General features: G+C 37.7%; 2 protein-coding genes across 2 annotated transcripts in view; both read right to left on the bottom strand.

The window, feature by feature from the left end:
- Nucleotides 1-2,746: 2,746 nt before the first annotated feature.
- On the bottom strand, nucleotides 2,747-6,974 carry LOC132132457 (claudin-7-B-like). Its single transcript, XM_059544835.1, has 4 exons — nucleotides 6,588-6,974; nucleotides 4,458-4,622; nucleotides 4,042-4,126; nucleotides 2,747-3,903 (listed from the first exon to the last, which is right to left on the bottom strand). Exons 1-4 carry the CDS (start codon nucleotides 6,808-6,810, stop codon nucleotides 3,747-3,749), a joined length of 630 nt encoding a protein of 209 aa, XP_059400818.1. The 5' UTR covers nucleotides 6,811-6,974; the 3' UTR covers nucleotides 2,747-3,746.
- Nucleotides 6,975-15,482: 8,508 nt separating this feature from the next.
- Nucleotides 15,483-18,764, bottom strand: part of LOC132132661 (fibroblast growth factor 11-like) — a 50,507-nt gene continuing 47,225 nt past the window's right edge. Inside the window, exon 5 of the mRNA XM_059545125.1 lies at nucleotides 15,483-17,594. Within this exon, the coding sequence (XP_059401108.1) occupies nucleotides 17,461-17,594 (134 nt within the window). The 3' untranslated portion in view covers nucleotides 15,483-17,460. The remainder of the gene's footprint in view (nucleotides 17,595-18,764) is intronic.

Raw genomic sequence — 18,764 nt, forward strand, 5'->3', positions numbered from 1 at the left:
ATGAGCAAAATAGTTTTGCTTTGGTTTTTTTTTTGGAACTATTTTCGTTGGTGAAATAGAACAACAGTTAATATTGTGTCTGAAAAAGTAAGTAACTTGTTAACTAATTGTTTATTGAACTATGTATTTGCAATCGTGATACTCCGGAATACAGCTCACTTGTGATGCTACTTATATCATATGTTATAAATAAACTCAACAGTTGAACATTTACCTCATGTATTTTCCGTGAATTTATGTGTGCCGTTAAGCTTGTTTTGATGTTGAATGAAACGTTAATATAATCATAATCAGTCTCGCGTTTCGATGCTTCCTCAGTTTTTTTTCCCGAGGGTTTTTTTTTTCATGCTAACTTGTCCAGTTGGGCATATAAATATGTCTTTCACTTATTATACTAAGGCGTCACGTCAATATGGGACAGTTGAACACATATAAACAAATGAACACATATAAACAAATTTTACATATTTTGCTGATCGTCAGTTCTTTCGACAGATTGTAATAATTGTTATAATAACTTGTAAAATTAATTACATATTTAATAGAATATTTAAATATTAAATAAGGTTAAACGTTGTTCATTCATGTTATTCTATAGTGATTTACTTAAACTCTGCACAGTTTCATTAAAGCATGACCCAAATTTTCATCTCTGTTGAAAGTAAGATGTGAATTTTATTTTATAGTGGTCATAGAAGATGAAGATCTTGATGACATCATGAACAACAACGACGGACCACTACCTGTCCCTCTCAGTAATGAGCCGTCCTGAGGCTCTCTGTATTGGTAATATTCTGGACCAGCTATTCATAAATGTGCCCCTCTGCCACGGGACAGTCGGGATACTTTCAGCAGGAGAAAAGTCGAACCCCTATCCCAGTATCAGATTCACACAAGATCTGCATGCGTTTCAGCTGTAGTTTACTAGTCGCATGGCAGCAGCTGTCAGCCTTCAACAGGCCACACAGGTGATTTGTTGTGTAGTAGCTTTAGACCAGAGCTCTGTGTGTGACACTCGTGCCTCCCAGAGGGAGAAATGTGCATATGTAGGCTGATTAACATATTTCTGACCAAAGGCAAAGACCAGCCACTGTAGATCACTCTTTCCAGGCTTGTGCTGTTATAAAGATGTTGCCTTTCAGTATATTTATTTAAGGATTTGGCAAGAACAGCACAATGCTCTTGTGTTTTACTTTGTCTCTCAGAACTCTGGAAATGTATGCTGCTTCTTAAAGCCATGATTGTAACCTATTGTCCATGACAATATTCAAATGTCAACTAAAACTTGTATTTCTGAAAATGTATTAACAAACTAGAAGTATATATAGGTTAAAAGGATCATTAGTTTCGTGATTGCTGTGGGTTCAGAACTAAACCTCTTTGATTACTTTTTTTGTATATAATCTTAAATCATTTTACAATTCGTGGCTGAGAATTACTTACCTAAAGGCTTTGCATCTCTAGCTGGTTAATGTGCTTTTAATCCTTATGAAACATTGCACGTTGCATTAGTTATAAATGTTAAAAGCTATGCACTTTGCTTGATTATTGCCATGATAAGTTATTTTTGATGAAGTATGTAACAAGCTTATATGATTAGTTGGCTGAAGAATTTATGTTTTATGTGTTGCTTGCATTTCATATCTAAGCACTTGAAAAAAGAGAGACCTGCAAAAAAGAATAAATGTGCAAAGTTTGACATAAATGACAAATGTACAGCTTAGCTTCATTGTATTGAGCTGTTTTGGGGCAAAATGTTAAACTTTTACATCTTTGTCCACTAGATGGCTATAAAATCTAAGAAATTAATATTTTTGCTTTTAAGCTTGTTGGCTATGGTAATTGTTCAATTTATTGCATTTGCAACCATTAATTGGCATCAGTCTACATACTTGCAAACTGCCTCAAATCTAAAAGTTTAACGTTTGAAAAAACTGAAAACTTAGAAGCGGCTTAAGTTTTTGAGGAATTTATATGACGTTCATCTCAAGGAATCCAGTTCTTGGCTCCATTATAATGCCTAGATCTGGAAAACATTATAATGATATATGACTAATTAAATTATCACACAGTATTGTTACTGTGGTTATTTTCTCAGGTGCTTCCAATTTGTGTTGGCAAGTGTTAATAGTGGTCTATAACCAGAAGGCAACTTTTGTTGTGACTGAAACTATTGTGGGGTGTACATAAAGTACAGCGATGCCTATTTACCTGTAAAAGGATAAAACTACCAGTCTTTTATTTCAACTTTCTTCAGGCTGGCTTCGTCTGAATGAACAGGACCCACTCATCACGTTTGACCGATTAGATACACGGTTAGCAGGAAATTATCTCTGAGTGGCAGTAGAGAGGCTACCACAGGTTAAATACTGTGGAAAAGTACCTTACATTTGGTCTCAGATATTTAGGTGAAACAAATTCCCTTTGTAAACAATCATTTTTATAATTTTTAACGACAACATATTTGTGAAAATGGCAGTTCCTAGTAATTGATACCCAATGCATATGCTGCTGATCTCATCCATGATTCTACTTGGTGACCTATTTTCTTTTTACTCATATTCTCCCATTACAGGATTATTTACATTGACACATTCACAGCGATAGGCAGAAACCACAGATTATGCTGAAACAGAGGTCAGAGGACCATGCCACTCACCAAGTCCAAGGAATTTGCAAATCACTAATGGCTAAACAGCCACAGATTTCATTAGGCACATATAAAGAACATGACAATGGCCAGGTCTTGTTTTAAAAAATTTATTTACATTAAATTTCTTATATTGCAAACCGAACAGTCAAAAACATTTTTAAAAAGTTAAATATTTGCATAAGCTGGTTACAAATATAATACAACTATCCTAAATAGACTTGAGGGCACCCACCTCAAGTGGTCCAAGCAAAAAGACATTGTTGTAGACGGGCAGAAAAAACAATTCACATGACCCTTGGATTGTAACCAGCTGTAATAGGTGAACAATTATCTACAGCCTTTTCTCTTGACCAACAAATGGTGTGAATAAAACAATAAAAAGGAATGTCAAAAGATGTGTAACATTAGCTTCATAATAATGAGGACACAGAGGAGCTTAAGCATAAAAGCAACTGAAAGGTTTCACTTTGCATAAATGAGTCCTTCCTTTGATCAAAAAAATATATATAATTAATAATGTGGCTCTATAAAACAAACTATTTAGCATGTTGGCATTGGTCTTAAAAAAAAAAAAAACTTTATATTTAAGTTGTTCTCCTGCACCTCAGTGTAAAGCACAAATCAAATGGGTGTGCACAAAGAAAGCAAGGCAGATGAGGTCAGGACATGGCTTTACAGTAGAGATGCAGTGTTAATAATCAGCGGTATGAGAGACGATTTTTCCCTGAGCATGCCTCTTTCTTTCATGTTCACTAAACATGACAGTCTTATGAAATGAGGAACACACTGGGGAAGAACACCCCTCTTTCCAAACTCTTACCAGTAAGATGATTTATAATAGGAAAAAACAGACTAGGTGTTTATCAAAAGAAAGAAAATGCAAATTACTTCTTTTCTGATGTGGGCTGCTAGATCTATGCACAGGTAAAATGTTCCCAAGGACACTGATCTTAGCTCTTTGTTCTATTCCAAGTCAAACACAACAGAAGAAATTAAAATCTAAACAGATCTAAGATCAGCTGAATAGGGAAACTTCTACAGATGCACAGCAATTCATTATGATCTTCTTCAGCTTGTGAACAACTGGCATGTTTCAGACGTACTCCCTGCTGCTGCTGGGGGGTTTGGAGGACTTGGGGTACCTGGGAGATGGTTTACCCTTTGGACAGGAGGCAGCCAACATGCCCCCACCCATTATGTCCAGGAATGCACCTGCCCAGGCAATGAAAATAGCCGCACCGAACTCATACCTATAGAAATATAATATTATAATATGAGCTTTGACTTCCCTTCTTGGTAACAAGAGGAAGAGAACCTATAAAATAGTGAAGCATATGGATAAATGCTGAAACAATTTGCTTGTGGTCATCAACCACATTTGAACCTACTTCGTATTGACAGGTGTAAAGGGGTTGTAGAAGTCCCGGACGATTTGATTTGTAAACCAGCCACAGGCGACAATGCTGCAGAGGGCTGAGGAATGGAAGAGAAGCGATAAATTAGTTACTTATAAAAAAACTAAAATTCCAAACGTGTTTTTGACCGTTTCGGTTCACAAAGTGGGAGAGAACTTTTTAGTCCCTTTACAAAGTTAGATTCTGCAGCAATCATGCATGGCTTGCTAACCTGGCATGATTTCTTTTAACCTTGGAATTGATTGAAATATACATTATTTACAAACATTTATTATTATGATACTTAATTTTTATTACACACCCATACTACATAAAGCATATTTTGGGGGCCATTTTTTGGGCTACATGCACACTTTTTCATGCTGAGAAAGTACTGCATTACAACGTACCTCCAACCAAGAGGATTATACCGCCTGTCATGGCAATGCGGGACTTTTTGACCTTGTCATCACCACCACAGTTAGTGCACTTCATGCCCATGCTGGCTACACCCAGTCCTGCTACTGTGAGAAGGATCGCGACAATCATCAAGGCGCGAGTTGCCTGGAGAGCACCTAAAAGAGGGGGAGCATAACGAATGAGTGAGATATACAGAGAAAAGGTAAATAATTTGGTCTCAGTGGAGTACATTTGTGACAGGGACTTCCAGACTGCCCACAGAAATAAAAACTAGGCTACAGGGAAGCTTATTGACTGTTTATCACGGTTAAACTCAGTTCAGCACACAATACAGGCAAGAACTTAATAGTGAATCAGAAAGATTATAGACAGACTAAAGGGTTTTGAAATTACCTAATTATCTACAGACTTTCGGTTTAGCTTTTTTCCCCTCCAACTCACAAAAAAGCACTTCCCCCTGCTACACCTGCAGTCAGGTGCGACAGAGACTGGTTCCAACTGGAAGCCTCCTTTGAGAGCACAGTGAGATTGTACACGTGTTAGCAGCGATTTGCTCTTTAGCTTTGGAGAAAGAACAGGTTTAACCAGTCACAGGAACTTGGGTATTGCCGATCTACCTACTTTTTTTCTTTGTGCATTTGGTTTGGCTTTCAAAAGAACAACAATTCACTTTTAGTATCAAAATCAATTAAGAAAATTTAAGAAGAAATCACTTTATTAGGAACTCATCACCTGAAAAAAATAAATAATCTTACAGGATAGCCATACAAAATGGCTTCCTGGTGGAGTTACATCACCTTGCCTGCTCCCCCCCACACTTTGCTTGTTCCCTGTTAAATCTCATGGTTTATCACTAACAGCAAGATATTAAACTGGCTATATCAAACTTTTGTGCATAACAAAAACTCGATGATAGGAGTTTGTTTTACACAAGCTAAATCAAATGACTGATATGGTATATAGCCATACAACTGCTTTCCACCAGTCACAGGTGTTGAAAGTGAAGAGGGGATGAAATAAGGTAAATAAACATCACATAAGGAGCAAACGTATCAACTATTATTATAAAAATTGACTGTTTGAGTTTAAAAAGCTTCATTGTCCATGTTTAGGTGCTTTCACAAAGGAGTCTTCTTCTAGTTGTGTTTTAATAAGCTGTTGGCAAAATACAGAAGTCATTCAAAGACAATGCCGGACTCCCCCACTCGATAGAGGAGCACCGTGTTCCCGCGAGTGGAGGAAGGGTGGGAGTCCCGCCCGTGTAATCATTACTTTGAGTAAAAGCGTAACCCAACTGTATCACCCAACAACAAACTAGCATTGTCAGTTACAAAGTTCACACTTATGTTAAAACGGTTTAGATTGTGTGCTTATTATCATGAATAATCTCCTATTTTGGCAACTCTGGCTTGACGACCTTCACCGAATACACATTCCTGTGGAGCTGCCCTTTTTACAACCTTTGAGCTTCCTTTGACTCAAAACAAATTAAATACGGGTCACACAAATTTTGTAATCAGGCCCCAGCCAGAATGTATTTGTTTTGTACTTTACACCGAGAAAAAAAAAATCATGTTTTTTGTGAAGGAACTCGTGGAACAACAGGTGTTTGTCATTATTGTAACACTAGATGAGGGTTGCCGCGCAATGGCTGCAGGGCGTGCTAACAAAAAACTAATTGTCCTAGAGTTTGAATTATGATTATGCACCTTACATTTTACAAGTAATAATTAAAATAAATTAATTGTTTTTGTAGTCAAACTTATAAGTTTTTGTGTGTTAACAAATAGTTTGAATCTTTTAGTTTAATAATTTGCTCTCTTAATAAAGCGGAGATTTAACAAATAAATTAGACCAGTGGCTTGGCACAATTCAACGCCACTCGTATAATTATCATCGCCTTGTGGAGAAGTGATCATATGCCAGCAGCCTACGCTCAATTGAGCGCGCATGCGCGTTTATAGGTGTAGCTTTTACTAAGCAACAGCTTTCGGCAGTTTAAAACGAAAGCTGATGTAAACAAATAGTCAAGTGTAAATTAAAGTACCTTTTAAGTACAGCCAGCGGTATTGTCAATATTAACACCCTTTGTAAAATATAGGCGGTTTGTACCTACTTACCATCGAGTTGTAGGATAGAGTCGTACACCTTGCACTGCATTTGTCCGGTGCTCTGGAAAGCGCAAGACATCCAAAGGCCTTGATACATCGCTATCGCTGTGATTATATTGTCTCCTACGTACGCAGACATCTTCCATTGGGGTAAGATTGTGCCAACAATGAGCCCAATCAAACCCAGTAGCGATAGCATAAATCCCAGGAGCTGCAGTCCTTTATTTGCCATCTTCTCACAAGTAACTTAAAAAACTATATCTGAAAGCAGCAGTTCAGCAAAAAGCTATAATGGTTCTTCGAATGAGCTCGGTTTTCGTAATCCTCCGACGTTAAATGTGTTAGAAAAATTAAAATATTTGTATTTAAAAAAGAACGCTAGGTAAAAATCCGTTAAGAGAGGTTACGGATGCACGGACTCGAGACACCTGTTGAGTGAAGCCGCACCTTGAATATGAAATGAGCTGCTGATTTGAGCTTTTAGAGTGTCGTCCTCTTTGTGGGCGGAGACTTCCTGAGTTTCGTCTTCGGTTCAGCTCTGTTTGTTGTGCAGAGGTCGGGGGGTTTCGTGACGACGTGACGTCACTGGTTATCACAAATCACAGCTTGGTCGTCATTCTTTCATGTAGGCTAGCACAATCTGTATCGCATCTTACATGTTTCTGAACTGAATGTCAAGGTGTCTGGTTCTTTAGAAAATAATGTGACTCTGCCTGAACATGCCTAAATATGTGGGCTACATCATAAAAAGCTTGCCTTTTGTATTCCTCATGAACGTGTAAATAATGACCTAATGAAAATCTGACAGCACTGTAGGTGTTACTAGTTATATTTTATACAAAACCAACCATTTATTTATATTTGAACCATATGGGGGTGGGGTGCCATTGATAAAAAAAAAAAAAAAAAATATATATATATATATATATATAAACTATATATATATAAACTATATATATTAAATATAATAGTTGATTATTAATGCTTTTATTCTGCTTTTATTTAATCGAATATGCTTCTCTTCAGGTTTATGCATCAATACTACTCTTTTAGTTAGTATATGTTGTTAATTTCTAGATTTTAATTTGATTTGGCTTAGTATAATGACAGTATAAAACTCAATTATTTAATTTACCATATTTTAAAACTAATCTAACAGCTCCCAAACAATACTGTGCCTGTGTGAATCATGTGCATTTATACTAACACAGGTCTCACATGTGGCCTTTGAGTTTCCTGTATTGCTCTCTGTGGTTATTATTCATCAGCTGCTGGTCTCAACTGAAGTCTAAAAATAATTCCTCAATCTAATAGGCGGTGAAGATTGTCATGACTTTATAACTGTGTCTGAGATTCTTTTAAGATGGGGTTTCAGAAGTATGACTCAGTTGCTTTTGTGACACAATACCACAACCATTTGCTCAAACACTGAAACCCAAATACAAAAATATGTCAACACAGTGGTGTTTTTTTCTTATGAAATGTGTAGGCTATATATAACTCTTTTTTTTATTTTTTTGTTCCACACCCTGAGGGTTCCTGTATACCAGTCACCCCAACACACTTCAAGTTTTTAAACAGTTTTCATATTTAGTTCCTTTGTGTTGTTCTGACATGTCTTCACTGTTTTAGAAAACTGGTAGTGTTTTTTTAGTAACTGCTCTGAAGGTCCATAGTCCTACTCTCCTCTTTAATGTAATTAAGAACAAATTTAAATTGCTGTTTGTCTAGCCACATTATTACAAACATACACAAAAAAGAGAACATGGAGTGTCTTTAGGTTTCAGTCAGGAAAAAAAAATCTAATATGATTCATTTACAAAAAATCATGTACAAGTGTGTACAAATGGATCTACACTTCCTTGTTTCAGTATTTGAAACAGTTCACTAAAACATTATTTGCCGCTGATCTCACCCCCCCCCCTCCCCCCCTGAGGTTGTAAAGCACCGGTACTGGTTAGACAGGTTCAGCTATAAACCACTAAACACCAACTCTGAGCATTTCCTGGAATCCAATCCAAACATATTCTTGCATACAACATACAAGATCTCTGTTTCATATTTCCCTCCAAACACACAATCCAATATAGGCCTACACATCCATCTTTATTCCTAATGTTGTCTGCGAATGCAAACATCCTATAAATATCTTCATCATGGCAGTACAATTATCAACTTGTTTCTCGCTGTGCTTTTATATATATATATCTTTCTTGTAGTATGTAGTATGTAGCACTAGTATCACTTTGATCTTAACCACCGTTCCTATGGAGATGAGTTTCATGGAAACTCGTCTCACTCTCGCACTCTCTGTGTTTGGTCATACAAGCAGTTTCTACTTACTACCGCCCTCTATTGGAGAAAAAAATACCGCTAGTGTTCAGTTCAGCCACTAGGGGGAGTCATGGCCTTTTACTGTAGCGCACACTCCAGGGGCTGAGAGCTCGGACATTTGTTGTGCTCCTTATCGGCGTAATGGATGCTGGACATCACCAAAATGTCTCAGCAGACTTTGTCTGTTTTTGTCTTTGTTATTATTACTTAACAATAACGTCTATTTACATCCTAATGAGAAAAAGAAGACGAGACAGAGAGAATGAGAGAATAAAGAACAGGAGAGAGTGTGTATGAGATAAAAGTGAAATCAGTGGTGATGTTAGGGCCTCACTTGGAAGGATAATTGATGACATTAGGATAAATACTGTGTGTGTGTGTGTGTGTGTGTGTGTGCGTGTGTGTTTGTGTGTGTGGGTGTGTGTTTAAGAGGCTACATACAGTTGATAAGTCTGAGACCACTATAGTGAAGATGCTACTATTTGCATAATGTAATATATTTTCTTTCATTATAAATTATATTGTGAGCATAGGAGTTTAAATTTCATTTGGTTTGTCTCTCTTTTGCTTTATTAGACAGCAGCACTCATGCTGAGTGCTTTTTTCAGAATGATCCTTAAAAAAAAAAATAATAACAACAACAATAATAATAAAAGGTCATTTTCTGCAAAGACATTGTCCATTAAAACACAACGCAATGAAGTTACCTTTTCAAGAAGGTAGAAGAATTATAAAAAAAATAAAAATAAAAAACCAATGTAAAAAAAAATCCTTTAAATTAATACAGTACATTGTGCCCTATTTTCCCCTATCCATATTTTTAAATTAATTAATCATAACCCAGTAGTTGTTGTTGTTGTTTCTTTACCTAGGATAATAATCATTTTACACAATTCAGAAAATCTTAGCATAATTATTCATTTTATTTTGTGTAGGCAATTTATGCAGTTTTTTATTTCTGAAGTTGTAATTTCTGTGAGCATGTGACCTAACATAACAGAATTAAGTATCAGACTAAGTATTACCGTTTTTCTCTGTCGATTTGACACTTTTCTCCAAATAATTGTTCTCAAAGCAATTAACATCTAAACACAAACTTATCTTAACAGAGCAGTTCAACTTTATTGCAAAATGAAGCATGCACTGCAATTCTTTTTCTAATAATGTATTTATTAAAAGACCATATTAACATAAACTCTATAGGTGTTTTCTCTGTTGACGAATATGCTGTATAGCACCTTTAAAGAATAGGTGAAGAATAGGCACTTAAAGTGGTTCACCTATAATTATGAGCCAATGAACTAGTTTTTGTGCGATTTAGCACCATATTATTTGTGTACCCACTCCACAACCTTTTAGACTTACGCCTGAAAATATACCATGTACATCTGATATGACAAATGAAAGAGTTTTGTTTGTTGCGTTTGAACACATGGAACATACATGTTTATGATTTGTGTAAACCAATAAAAGGAGCTCTGATTAATTTTTTCAGATATTTTAAAGTATTGGTTGGTTATATTAACTATTATGAAAACATTTGAGGGCACTGTGCAAATTGTGAACTGTTTTCAGAACATTGACCTGAGTTTGGGGGTTCCTAGCAGTGCAATAAGAACAATATCGGGTTCCCCCAAAAAACGTTCGGTGAGTAATTCTTAAAAGAACCACATTGCCATGTGAATAACTTTTTTTTTTTTTTTTACATTAAAGAACTCGTTGTGGAAAAGTTCCATGGATGTTAAAGGTTCTTTATGAAACCATCAACACAAATAAAGAAACTTTATTCACACAGGTATTTTAGGTAATCAGTGCACATATCATAAAGGCTGCTGACTCGGGTTTCACTTGCGTTGTGGATGCAGTGTTCTCCTTCATCCACTAGAAAGCAGTATAAAACAGGTATTGAACTGTTGCAATCTCATACTTCAAAGACCTTGACGATCAGTTGAAGTGGTGCAATCTGGGGAGAGTCTGGAGATGTTTTCAGGAGGCCTCGGGTCAGAGCTGGGGGCCTCAGGGAAGAGTTTAAATAGTGTGTACGATGTCAAGTTTGAATGCACACAGCATACAGAACGAGAAGCTTTAAGAAGATTCCATCATCGGAGAGACCATAGAGGCTTGTAAAGGTACACAGTTGTGTCTGTGAGAGTATATTTGCTTGCCAGTGTGTATGTGTGCATGTAGAGACTTGTTTCTGTATGCATTATACTTGCAGCCTCTCTCTCTCTCTGTCTGTGTGTGTGTGTGTGTAAGGTGAGATCAGGAAGGGAAGCCCCAGTCTAAATGCTAAGCCCAGATGGCAAATGTAATGAGGAGCAGCATGCAGAAGAGCATTCTCTGACCCTACCACCCTCACCTTCCTCTTCCCTTCCTCCCAAGTAGACCAGCAATCTACTTTTATGTGGCCACTTGGAGGACTTACCATTACAATTTAACCATGAAAAAAAAAAAATCTACTGAGCATTTGTTACCCTTGACAGATTTGTGCATTACTGTTGTGGTTTACCTTTATCGAGAGTTGCAGAGGCTTGCCGCAGGTGAGGTTCTGATACAAACATGACTCATAGTTTCTCTGATGCTTTCAAATTAAGCCTGGGGGCTCAAAACCAAGTTCTGTTGCGGTTTTGTTAGTGGGTGTGTAAAATGCTGTCAAATCAAATGTATTTGTGATGTAATAGGGTATTTTTTACTGCTGCCAGTATCTTACGGAAGCCCAGATATGATTTATAAAAAGGTTGGGTGAAATTCTCTTGCCCTTTTCTTTTAGTTTTGAGGTAGCAGGCTACTGCTGCATTATGAATGAGCGAATTGGTTAGTTTTTCGTCGTTCAGGCACTCATTCCAACTGTAACAGCTTTATGTATGTCAATGGTAGACAACTTCCAAGTCGTGCGCACACTCTCACCTAAGAGCATGCGCAAAATCATTCTCAAAACCGGTTTTGCATTAGCCTGCCATAAAACATGTGGTTTCAGTTGGTTTTAAATGTTATTGTAAATGTTAAAAATGTTCTAACTGACTGATGATTGATTATAGAATGCTGTTTAAAAAATGTTAGTTAAATAGTTTGTAAAAGGTGACATCATGACAAAAACAACTGTTATGTTGAGATTGTTAAAACCACCCTGTAACCACGAGAAAACAAGACAGTAAAAACTTCCAAAGTGTTTTCTAAAACTTACTAAAACAGTATTTTAGACTATCCCTTAATCCTGCAGAGAAATGATGACAGCACAACCATCTTTTTTGATTTATCCCATACTTTCCTTGTTTAACCCACATTCTGTCATTATCTCCAATAGGCAATCTGCCTTCAAAATATTTCTGAATATTCTTGCAGCAGGAGTCCTGATCTAGAATTAGGACTAAGAATTACAGGCATCTGAATTACGTTTTGCCCTCCCACGCTGAAATTCAGACCCTGTTCTGTGTTTTATTTTCTTATATTAATCCATCAACTGCCAGCTAATTCTCAGATATATAGAAGCTTGTTTTAAGAGTTCGTTGGGTCTGTTATCTCGGCTTGCTTGAATAGTCTGGAAGATGATCTACGATTTTAAAATGAGTCTGCATGCGAGAGTGAGAGTCGGCTGTGGTTCTTATTCCACCCTGCGGTATTAATTTTGTTCCTCATCTGATAAACGAGACTTCCTATTGACATAATTGACATAATGCAGATGATTGTAGGTGGCCAGTTAGAGGATTAGTCAAGGTGTGGTGACATAAAATGAACAAGTTAAATAAATACGGCACACAGCGAACATTTCATGTGTATGTATGTGTTATCTGTGTGCAGTGTGCCAATGCTAAGTGTAAGGAGCAGAGGTTGTCTGCTCACCTGTCTGTGCCAACTGTTTCCTACACGTCTCTGTTGTTCCGCATTGGTTATTTTCTAAAACCAGGAGCAGCAATCACCCAAAAACACATTTTACACAACATAGTCCATCACACATCTTACAATAATACAAATATAACTGTTTATTCAATAATATGTAATAATATAACACACGCCGTCCTCCTCCAAACCCAGACATGTATAATTGCTCTGGAAACTTACACAGGATGGCAAGGTGGAGGCCAGGAGATGAGGCTAAGGAAGTCCTGTGCTCTGTAACAGGAAGTCCTTTCCTAGAATTTCCAAAGTGGGATGCATGCAATAGAGTCCTATTACTCTCCCCAGTGTGTTGGATTTCAGAGCAGCAAGTCCGCCATGCTGGTTAGGGGCGCACCTGGCCAGATGACCCAGGCTTTTAGTCTATGGTCAGTCTCCACACAGGCCTCAGTACTGTTTCTTAGGACAGGTGTGTGTAGCTCCGCCTCCAGTGACTGTCAGCCAATGAGCCTGTTCCTGCATTCACTGTAAGATCCAGCGCGGGGCTTATGCAGGAAGCTATGTTCTGTTTGGCAGTTACAGCCACACTCAAGCAAGCCCTGGCTATTGGAAGACTTTGCTTTGTTGGAAGACAAGAGGACAGGGAAGAAAAGGACTGGCTTGTTTACTTATGCGTTTCGTTTGGAAGACCTGTTTAGAAAAAGGTGCGTTGGCTTTTAGGTTTCAATTTGAGTGTTTTTTTGTTTTTTGCTTGAATCTCAAATCATGCGTTTAAGTGTGGGTGAGGAATTCCCAAAAAGTCTAATTAGTCCATTAATGGCACAGCTTCATGAAAAAACAACAACAACGACAACACATAAAAACAAGTTTGCACAAGAGAAAATATAGCAGTAAAAGAAATCAATCAAACAAATTTTCATAAGGTTTCAGGTTCATACGTACATATTTTCCACTAAATATAAAATCAAATTTCAAGGAAGTACCCATCAGTTCTTCAAAATGACACTTTTACTATGGGTAAAATGGCCTTCATTTGCAATTAATATTACAATTTAATAAAAACAAAAGAAACTCAAATCTGTACATGTCCACAGTCCTTATGGCTCACAACAGTTTTTTGCAAAACCAGGCAGTCCATCTCCTCAAAAGCACCCATTTACAGTACAGTTATTTTATTTTTAATTGCATTTAATATAACTTTTTAATAATTATTTGATTTATGTACACATTTTGTTCTGTTTTATTCCTCTGAGATCCATTTTCTGTCAGAAAAATACAACATGAAAAGTTCATAAATGTTCCCTTGATCATCTCACTCTTTTTGCATGCTTGAATTGAGGGCAAATGAAACAGAGGGTGGACTCAATGAGTCCTTGAGAACTTGCCCTGATTTAAAAGAGAGAGCGAGAGACGGGAAAGATCTGATACCATAATACTAACAACTTCACAGCAAAACCTGGTCTGGAAAGAAGTGAGAGCGAGCGAGCGAGCAATGCCCATTTGAAAATACGAAAATTGGGTTTACGATCTGAACGTCACTTTATCTCAATGTCGTCTCCTCCTCCACTGCGTTCTCACCGATTGGATAAAGCCCCCCCCACCTCCCCAAAAAAACCTCTCAGTTCATTGTCTGCTAATATCTTTGGGTCTCTTGGTTGCACAGGGAAATTATTGCTCACAGCACTGGGCTATTGCATTCCAGTTTTGCTTTTATTGAGTCAATCGATCGTTACTTCGCTCTATCTTTCTCTCTCTCTCTCTCTCTCTCTCTCTCTCCCTCACACACATACACATACACACACAGGGCTGGAGGGAAGGTTAATAGCCACTGGACACACAGGAAAAGGTTTGGGGAGATTGCTCAGGAAATGGAGCATGACTTTGGAGCTCGTGAGGGTGTGTGTGTGTGCCACGTTCGTCCTTGTGTTCATAACATCTCCGTCGGACCAGGTAGATATACTGCACATACGCACATAAGTGTCCCCCTCCCCCCATTCTCAGAGGGCCCCTGTTCCTTACCTTCCACTCAATCAGCAAGAAGTCATATCTAATTCAAAGAACAGGATATCAGTTTCATCATTAGTGCTGAAGCACATGCTCTCCTCCAAGAATCCAACTTAATGATCTTCTGGTTTTGCTCCTTATAATCTAATGCCTCTAAAGCCGTCTTCCACTCCACCATGCTAACTTCAATCACAGAGGTGCCCTCAGGATTTTCACAGAGTCGTCTTCATCCCAACTCTCGTCTTGCATAACCAAACTTTTTCTAGACTTTCTCATGCTACACATTACATTTTCTTTTCAAGGAATGTTCCAGGCTTGATACAAGCTAAGTTCAATCGACAGCACTTGTGGCATTATGTTGATTAACACAAAAATTTATATTTTCTCCTGTATTACAGTGAATCACTTATAATGAAAGTGAAGAGGGCAAATCTATAAACTTTAAAATACTCAATGCTTTAATAAAAAAGCCATACAATATAAAAAATAGCATGTTGATATGATTTTAGTGTAAAAAAAAAAAGCTTACTAACTTTTTCAGTATAAAGACATATTACATTTTACTTGCCATGACAACGAAACAGTTAAAACCATAACGATTATAAAACAAAAAGGTAATTTAAACAGCATTACAGCTTTAATAAACAGAACAATAAATGTAAGTGTTTTCTAAAATTAAAACCTTCAAATATTTGCTTGAAAATCAAAAAACTTGTCCTATTCTTATTCATTTCAAGTGCATCACTGTAACCTAGACTTTTTTTTTTTCTAAAGAAAATGAGGAACAAGTTTAAATGCTTTTTCGATGTAATAAACATTATGCCTCATCTGCTGTTGACTCAGTTGAACCTGTTATATTCCTTTAATGTTCGACTTGCTATCAACTTTCATTAAGACACATACACGTACCATGCTTCAACATACTAAAAACATGCACAAACCTTCACCAACATCCACAATACATTCGGCTGACTTTCTGTTGCATTGATTTATTATTGTTAGTCAAAGTTTGATTAATTTTATGTATTTATGTATTTATTTATTTTGCTGTTCTGGTGTTTGGGGCACAGCTCAAGGACATTAAATCCATGTTAACCATAATAAGGATCAACAAATGATCTTTCTTAGACAGAATAACAGCAAAACCAAAGTTGTGTACCTATCATACCCACAGCCACTCAGGTTGTGCCTTCTACAGCCCCAGCGGCTGCTATTGGCCAACAAATGCATGATGGCATAATCAATGAGGAAATCACTTCCCTTTCGTAGAACAAACAGGCACCTTTTGGAAGATGGTTGACCAATGTTTTACTCAAACACACACATTGCAAACAACTTGCATAATGTGGTGTGTGTAGACTGATAAGGTGCCTTTAGAATTACGAAGAGATCCTGGATGTCACAGCACTTCCTCTTGGCTATGTGTCAGTTATGAAACCTGGAGAGGGTAATCAGTCAACATTTCCAGGCAGATTAAAATGCCCAGATTTGACCAAACTATTAAAATTATGAACTGTGGTGTGAAAGCCAATGCAATTACACGTGTGCCCAAACAGCCACACACACATAAATAAATAATGGAAGCAGATGTTCATTTCACATAATTCTGTCTCTTTCACACTCTAATACTTACGTCTAAACGCACACAAACACTGCGTCATTGATCGGCTCGCCACAATTTAAATTTGCATATTAAAATCTCTCATCTGAACTGCTTGAACAAGCAGAACGTCCCCTGGAAAAGGAGTAAATAATTCAAGCAATCATGGCTGGACTCCATGTAATCTCCTGTAAGAATTCCATCAAAGAGCTATCAAACAATTGCCCCATATCTCCACTCGTTTTCCAATGATATGGATGCCGCTTCAAGCCCACTGGCTATTAAACATGAATATCGTCGTCCCAAGAGAAATTATTTTTTTTTTTTTTTTCTTACAGCCTGCAGGTGTAGCCACAATTAAACCAAAAACAGATGTGTTTGGGTTGTGAAGAATATCAGACATTAGAAGTGGAACTACAGAGTTATGTTTGATTAAAAATCACAAATTCTGCATAAAACCATTAGCTTACCTGGCAGCGGCCCAGCAGAAATCAATCTACACCTGCTGAACAATAGAACTGGATCCTCCTTGAATGGTCCAATAAAAACTAATTGTACTGCACTCCTTCCAATAGTTCTGACTGGCACAGAGCAGCCATTGGCAAACTGATGGCAGGAAAAAATGAACCAGCGAGGGTCTCATCTGCTGAAATCATTATGACGATATTGGATAATAACCTCTCTCTCTCTCGCTCTCATTCCTACACCAAAAGTCTTCGTTCAAACAAAAAGAACCCATAGGGAAATAAAAGTCAATTGAATTCTTCAGTTAGGATGGATATTGTTTGCATTTTTTGTCTCACATTCTGAGAGAACTTAAGTAGGGCAATGTGGGGCAAAGAAACATGTTTTTGCAGAGGATTAAGGGATCATATGTGGGGGTCAGGTGCCATGTTTGGTCACCTGAAATATATGGGAGCTGTTTCATCGGAGAGCGGCAGGGATTCTCCGCTCATTGCAGTGAGCCAGGGACTGCTGTCTGATCTCGCCCCATTCAAAAATCCACAGATGGCAGCCACTTGCACAGCTCTTCCTGTCCCCATTGTATGAAGGAAATGGAGTTCTCAGTGTCAGTGTAGTCTCTCACCCTAACTGTGTGCGCCCCCTGTGCTATGAAGCATCAGCTCTAGGGGCTTCTTTCCTGCTGTTCTTGTGAGAAGGGGAGTCTGAAGTCTTTACAGTTTTGCGTGGAGGGCTCTGCTCCGCTACAAGCTCATGCAGTGAAGGTTCCTTGTACATGGCCACTGTGGGAACAAGAAGAACAAAGACACGCTGATATGATTTAAAACAACAACAGAGAAACTAAAATTGGTGCAATGTAAAACTTAAAGAATCTGCCATTGAAGACCCATGTCGGTTGACCACTAATATGAACAATGGGAAGGGTCAATAGGTGGTACAATCTAGTTATTATCTGGTTTAAGCTAGTTGAAGCTGGATATTAGCTGGTCTGTGCTAGTGCAAGCTAGTTATTGACTTGTTTTAGCTGATGCACGCTAGTTGTTAGCTGATCTTCTTAGAGTTACAAATGATCTGCTCTTATCATCTGATCGTGGGTGTATCTCTCTATTAGTTTTATTGGATCTTAGTGCTGCGTTTGACACAATTGACCACAACATTTTTTTGCATAGACTTGAATACTCTGTTGGCATCAGTGGAAGTGCATTAGCATGGTTTAAATCGTACTTATATGACCGCCATCAGTTCGTAGCAGTGAATGAAGATGTATCCTATCGATCACAAGTGCAGTATGGAGTACCTCAAGGCTCAGTACTAGGGCCGCTACTCTTCACGCTTTATATGTTACCCTTGGGAGATATCATCAGGAAACATGGTGTTAGCTTTCACTGTTATGCTGATGATACTCAGCTCTATATTTCTTCGCAGCCCGGTGAAACACACCAATTTGAAAAACTAATGGATTGCATAGTCGATATAAAAAACTGGATGACGAGTAATTTCTTACTGCTAAATTCTGAAAAAACAGAGGTGTTAATTATAGGACCTAAAAACTCTGCTTGTAATAACCTAGAAAACTGTCTAAGACTTGATGGTTGCTCTGTCAATTCTTCGTCATCAGTTAGGAACCTAGGTGTGCTATTTGATCGCAATCTTTCCTTAGAAAGCCACGTTTCTAGCATTTGTAAAACTGCATTTTTCCATCTCAAAAATATATCTAAATTACGGCCTATGCTCTCAATGTCAAATGCAGAAATGTTAATCCATGCATTTATGACCTCAAGGTTAGATTATTGTAATGCTTTATTGGGTGGTTGTTCTGCACGCTTAGTAAACAAACTACAGCTAGTCCAAAATGCAGCAGCAAGAGTTCTTACTAGAACCAGGAAGTATGACCATATTAGCCCGGTCCTGTCAACACTGCACTGGCTCCCTATCAAGCATCGCATAGATTT

The sequence above is a fragment of the Carassius carassius genome, chromosome 49 (genome assembly GCF_963082965.1).
Source record: "Carassius carassius chromosome 49, fCarCar2.1, whole genome shotgun sequence".
Taxonomy (NCBI): Eukaryota; Metazoa; Chordata; class Actinopteri; order Cypriniformes; family Cyprinidae; genus Carassius; species Carassius carassius.

What these genes read in the sequence shown, in the direction of transcription:
- LOC132132457 (XM_059544835.1), bottom strand. Translation starts at nt 6,810, where the DNA reads ATGGCAAATAAAGGACTGCAGCTCCTGGGATTTATGCTATCGCTACTG. An exon ending in TATAATCCTCTTGGTTGGAG is followed by an intron (nt 4,127 to 4,457) that starts GTACGTTGTAAT and finishes TCCATTCCTCAG; the next exon opens with CCCTCTGCAGCATTGTCGCC. An exon ending in TTTACACCTGTCAATACGAA is followed by an intron (nt 3,904 to 4,041) that starts GTAGGTTCAAAT and finishes ATATTTCTATAG; the next exon opens with GTATGAGTTCGGTGCGGCTA.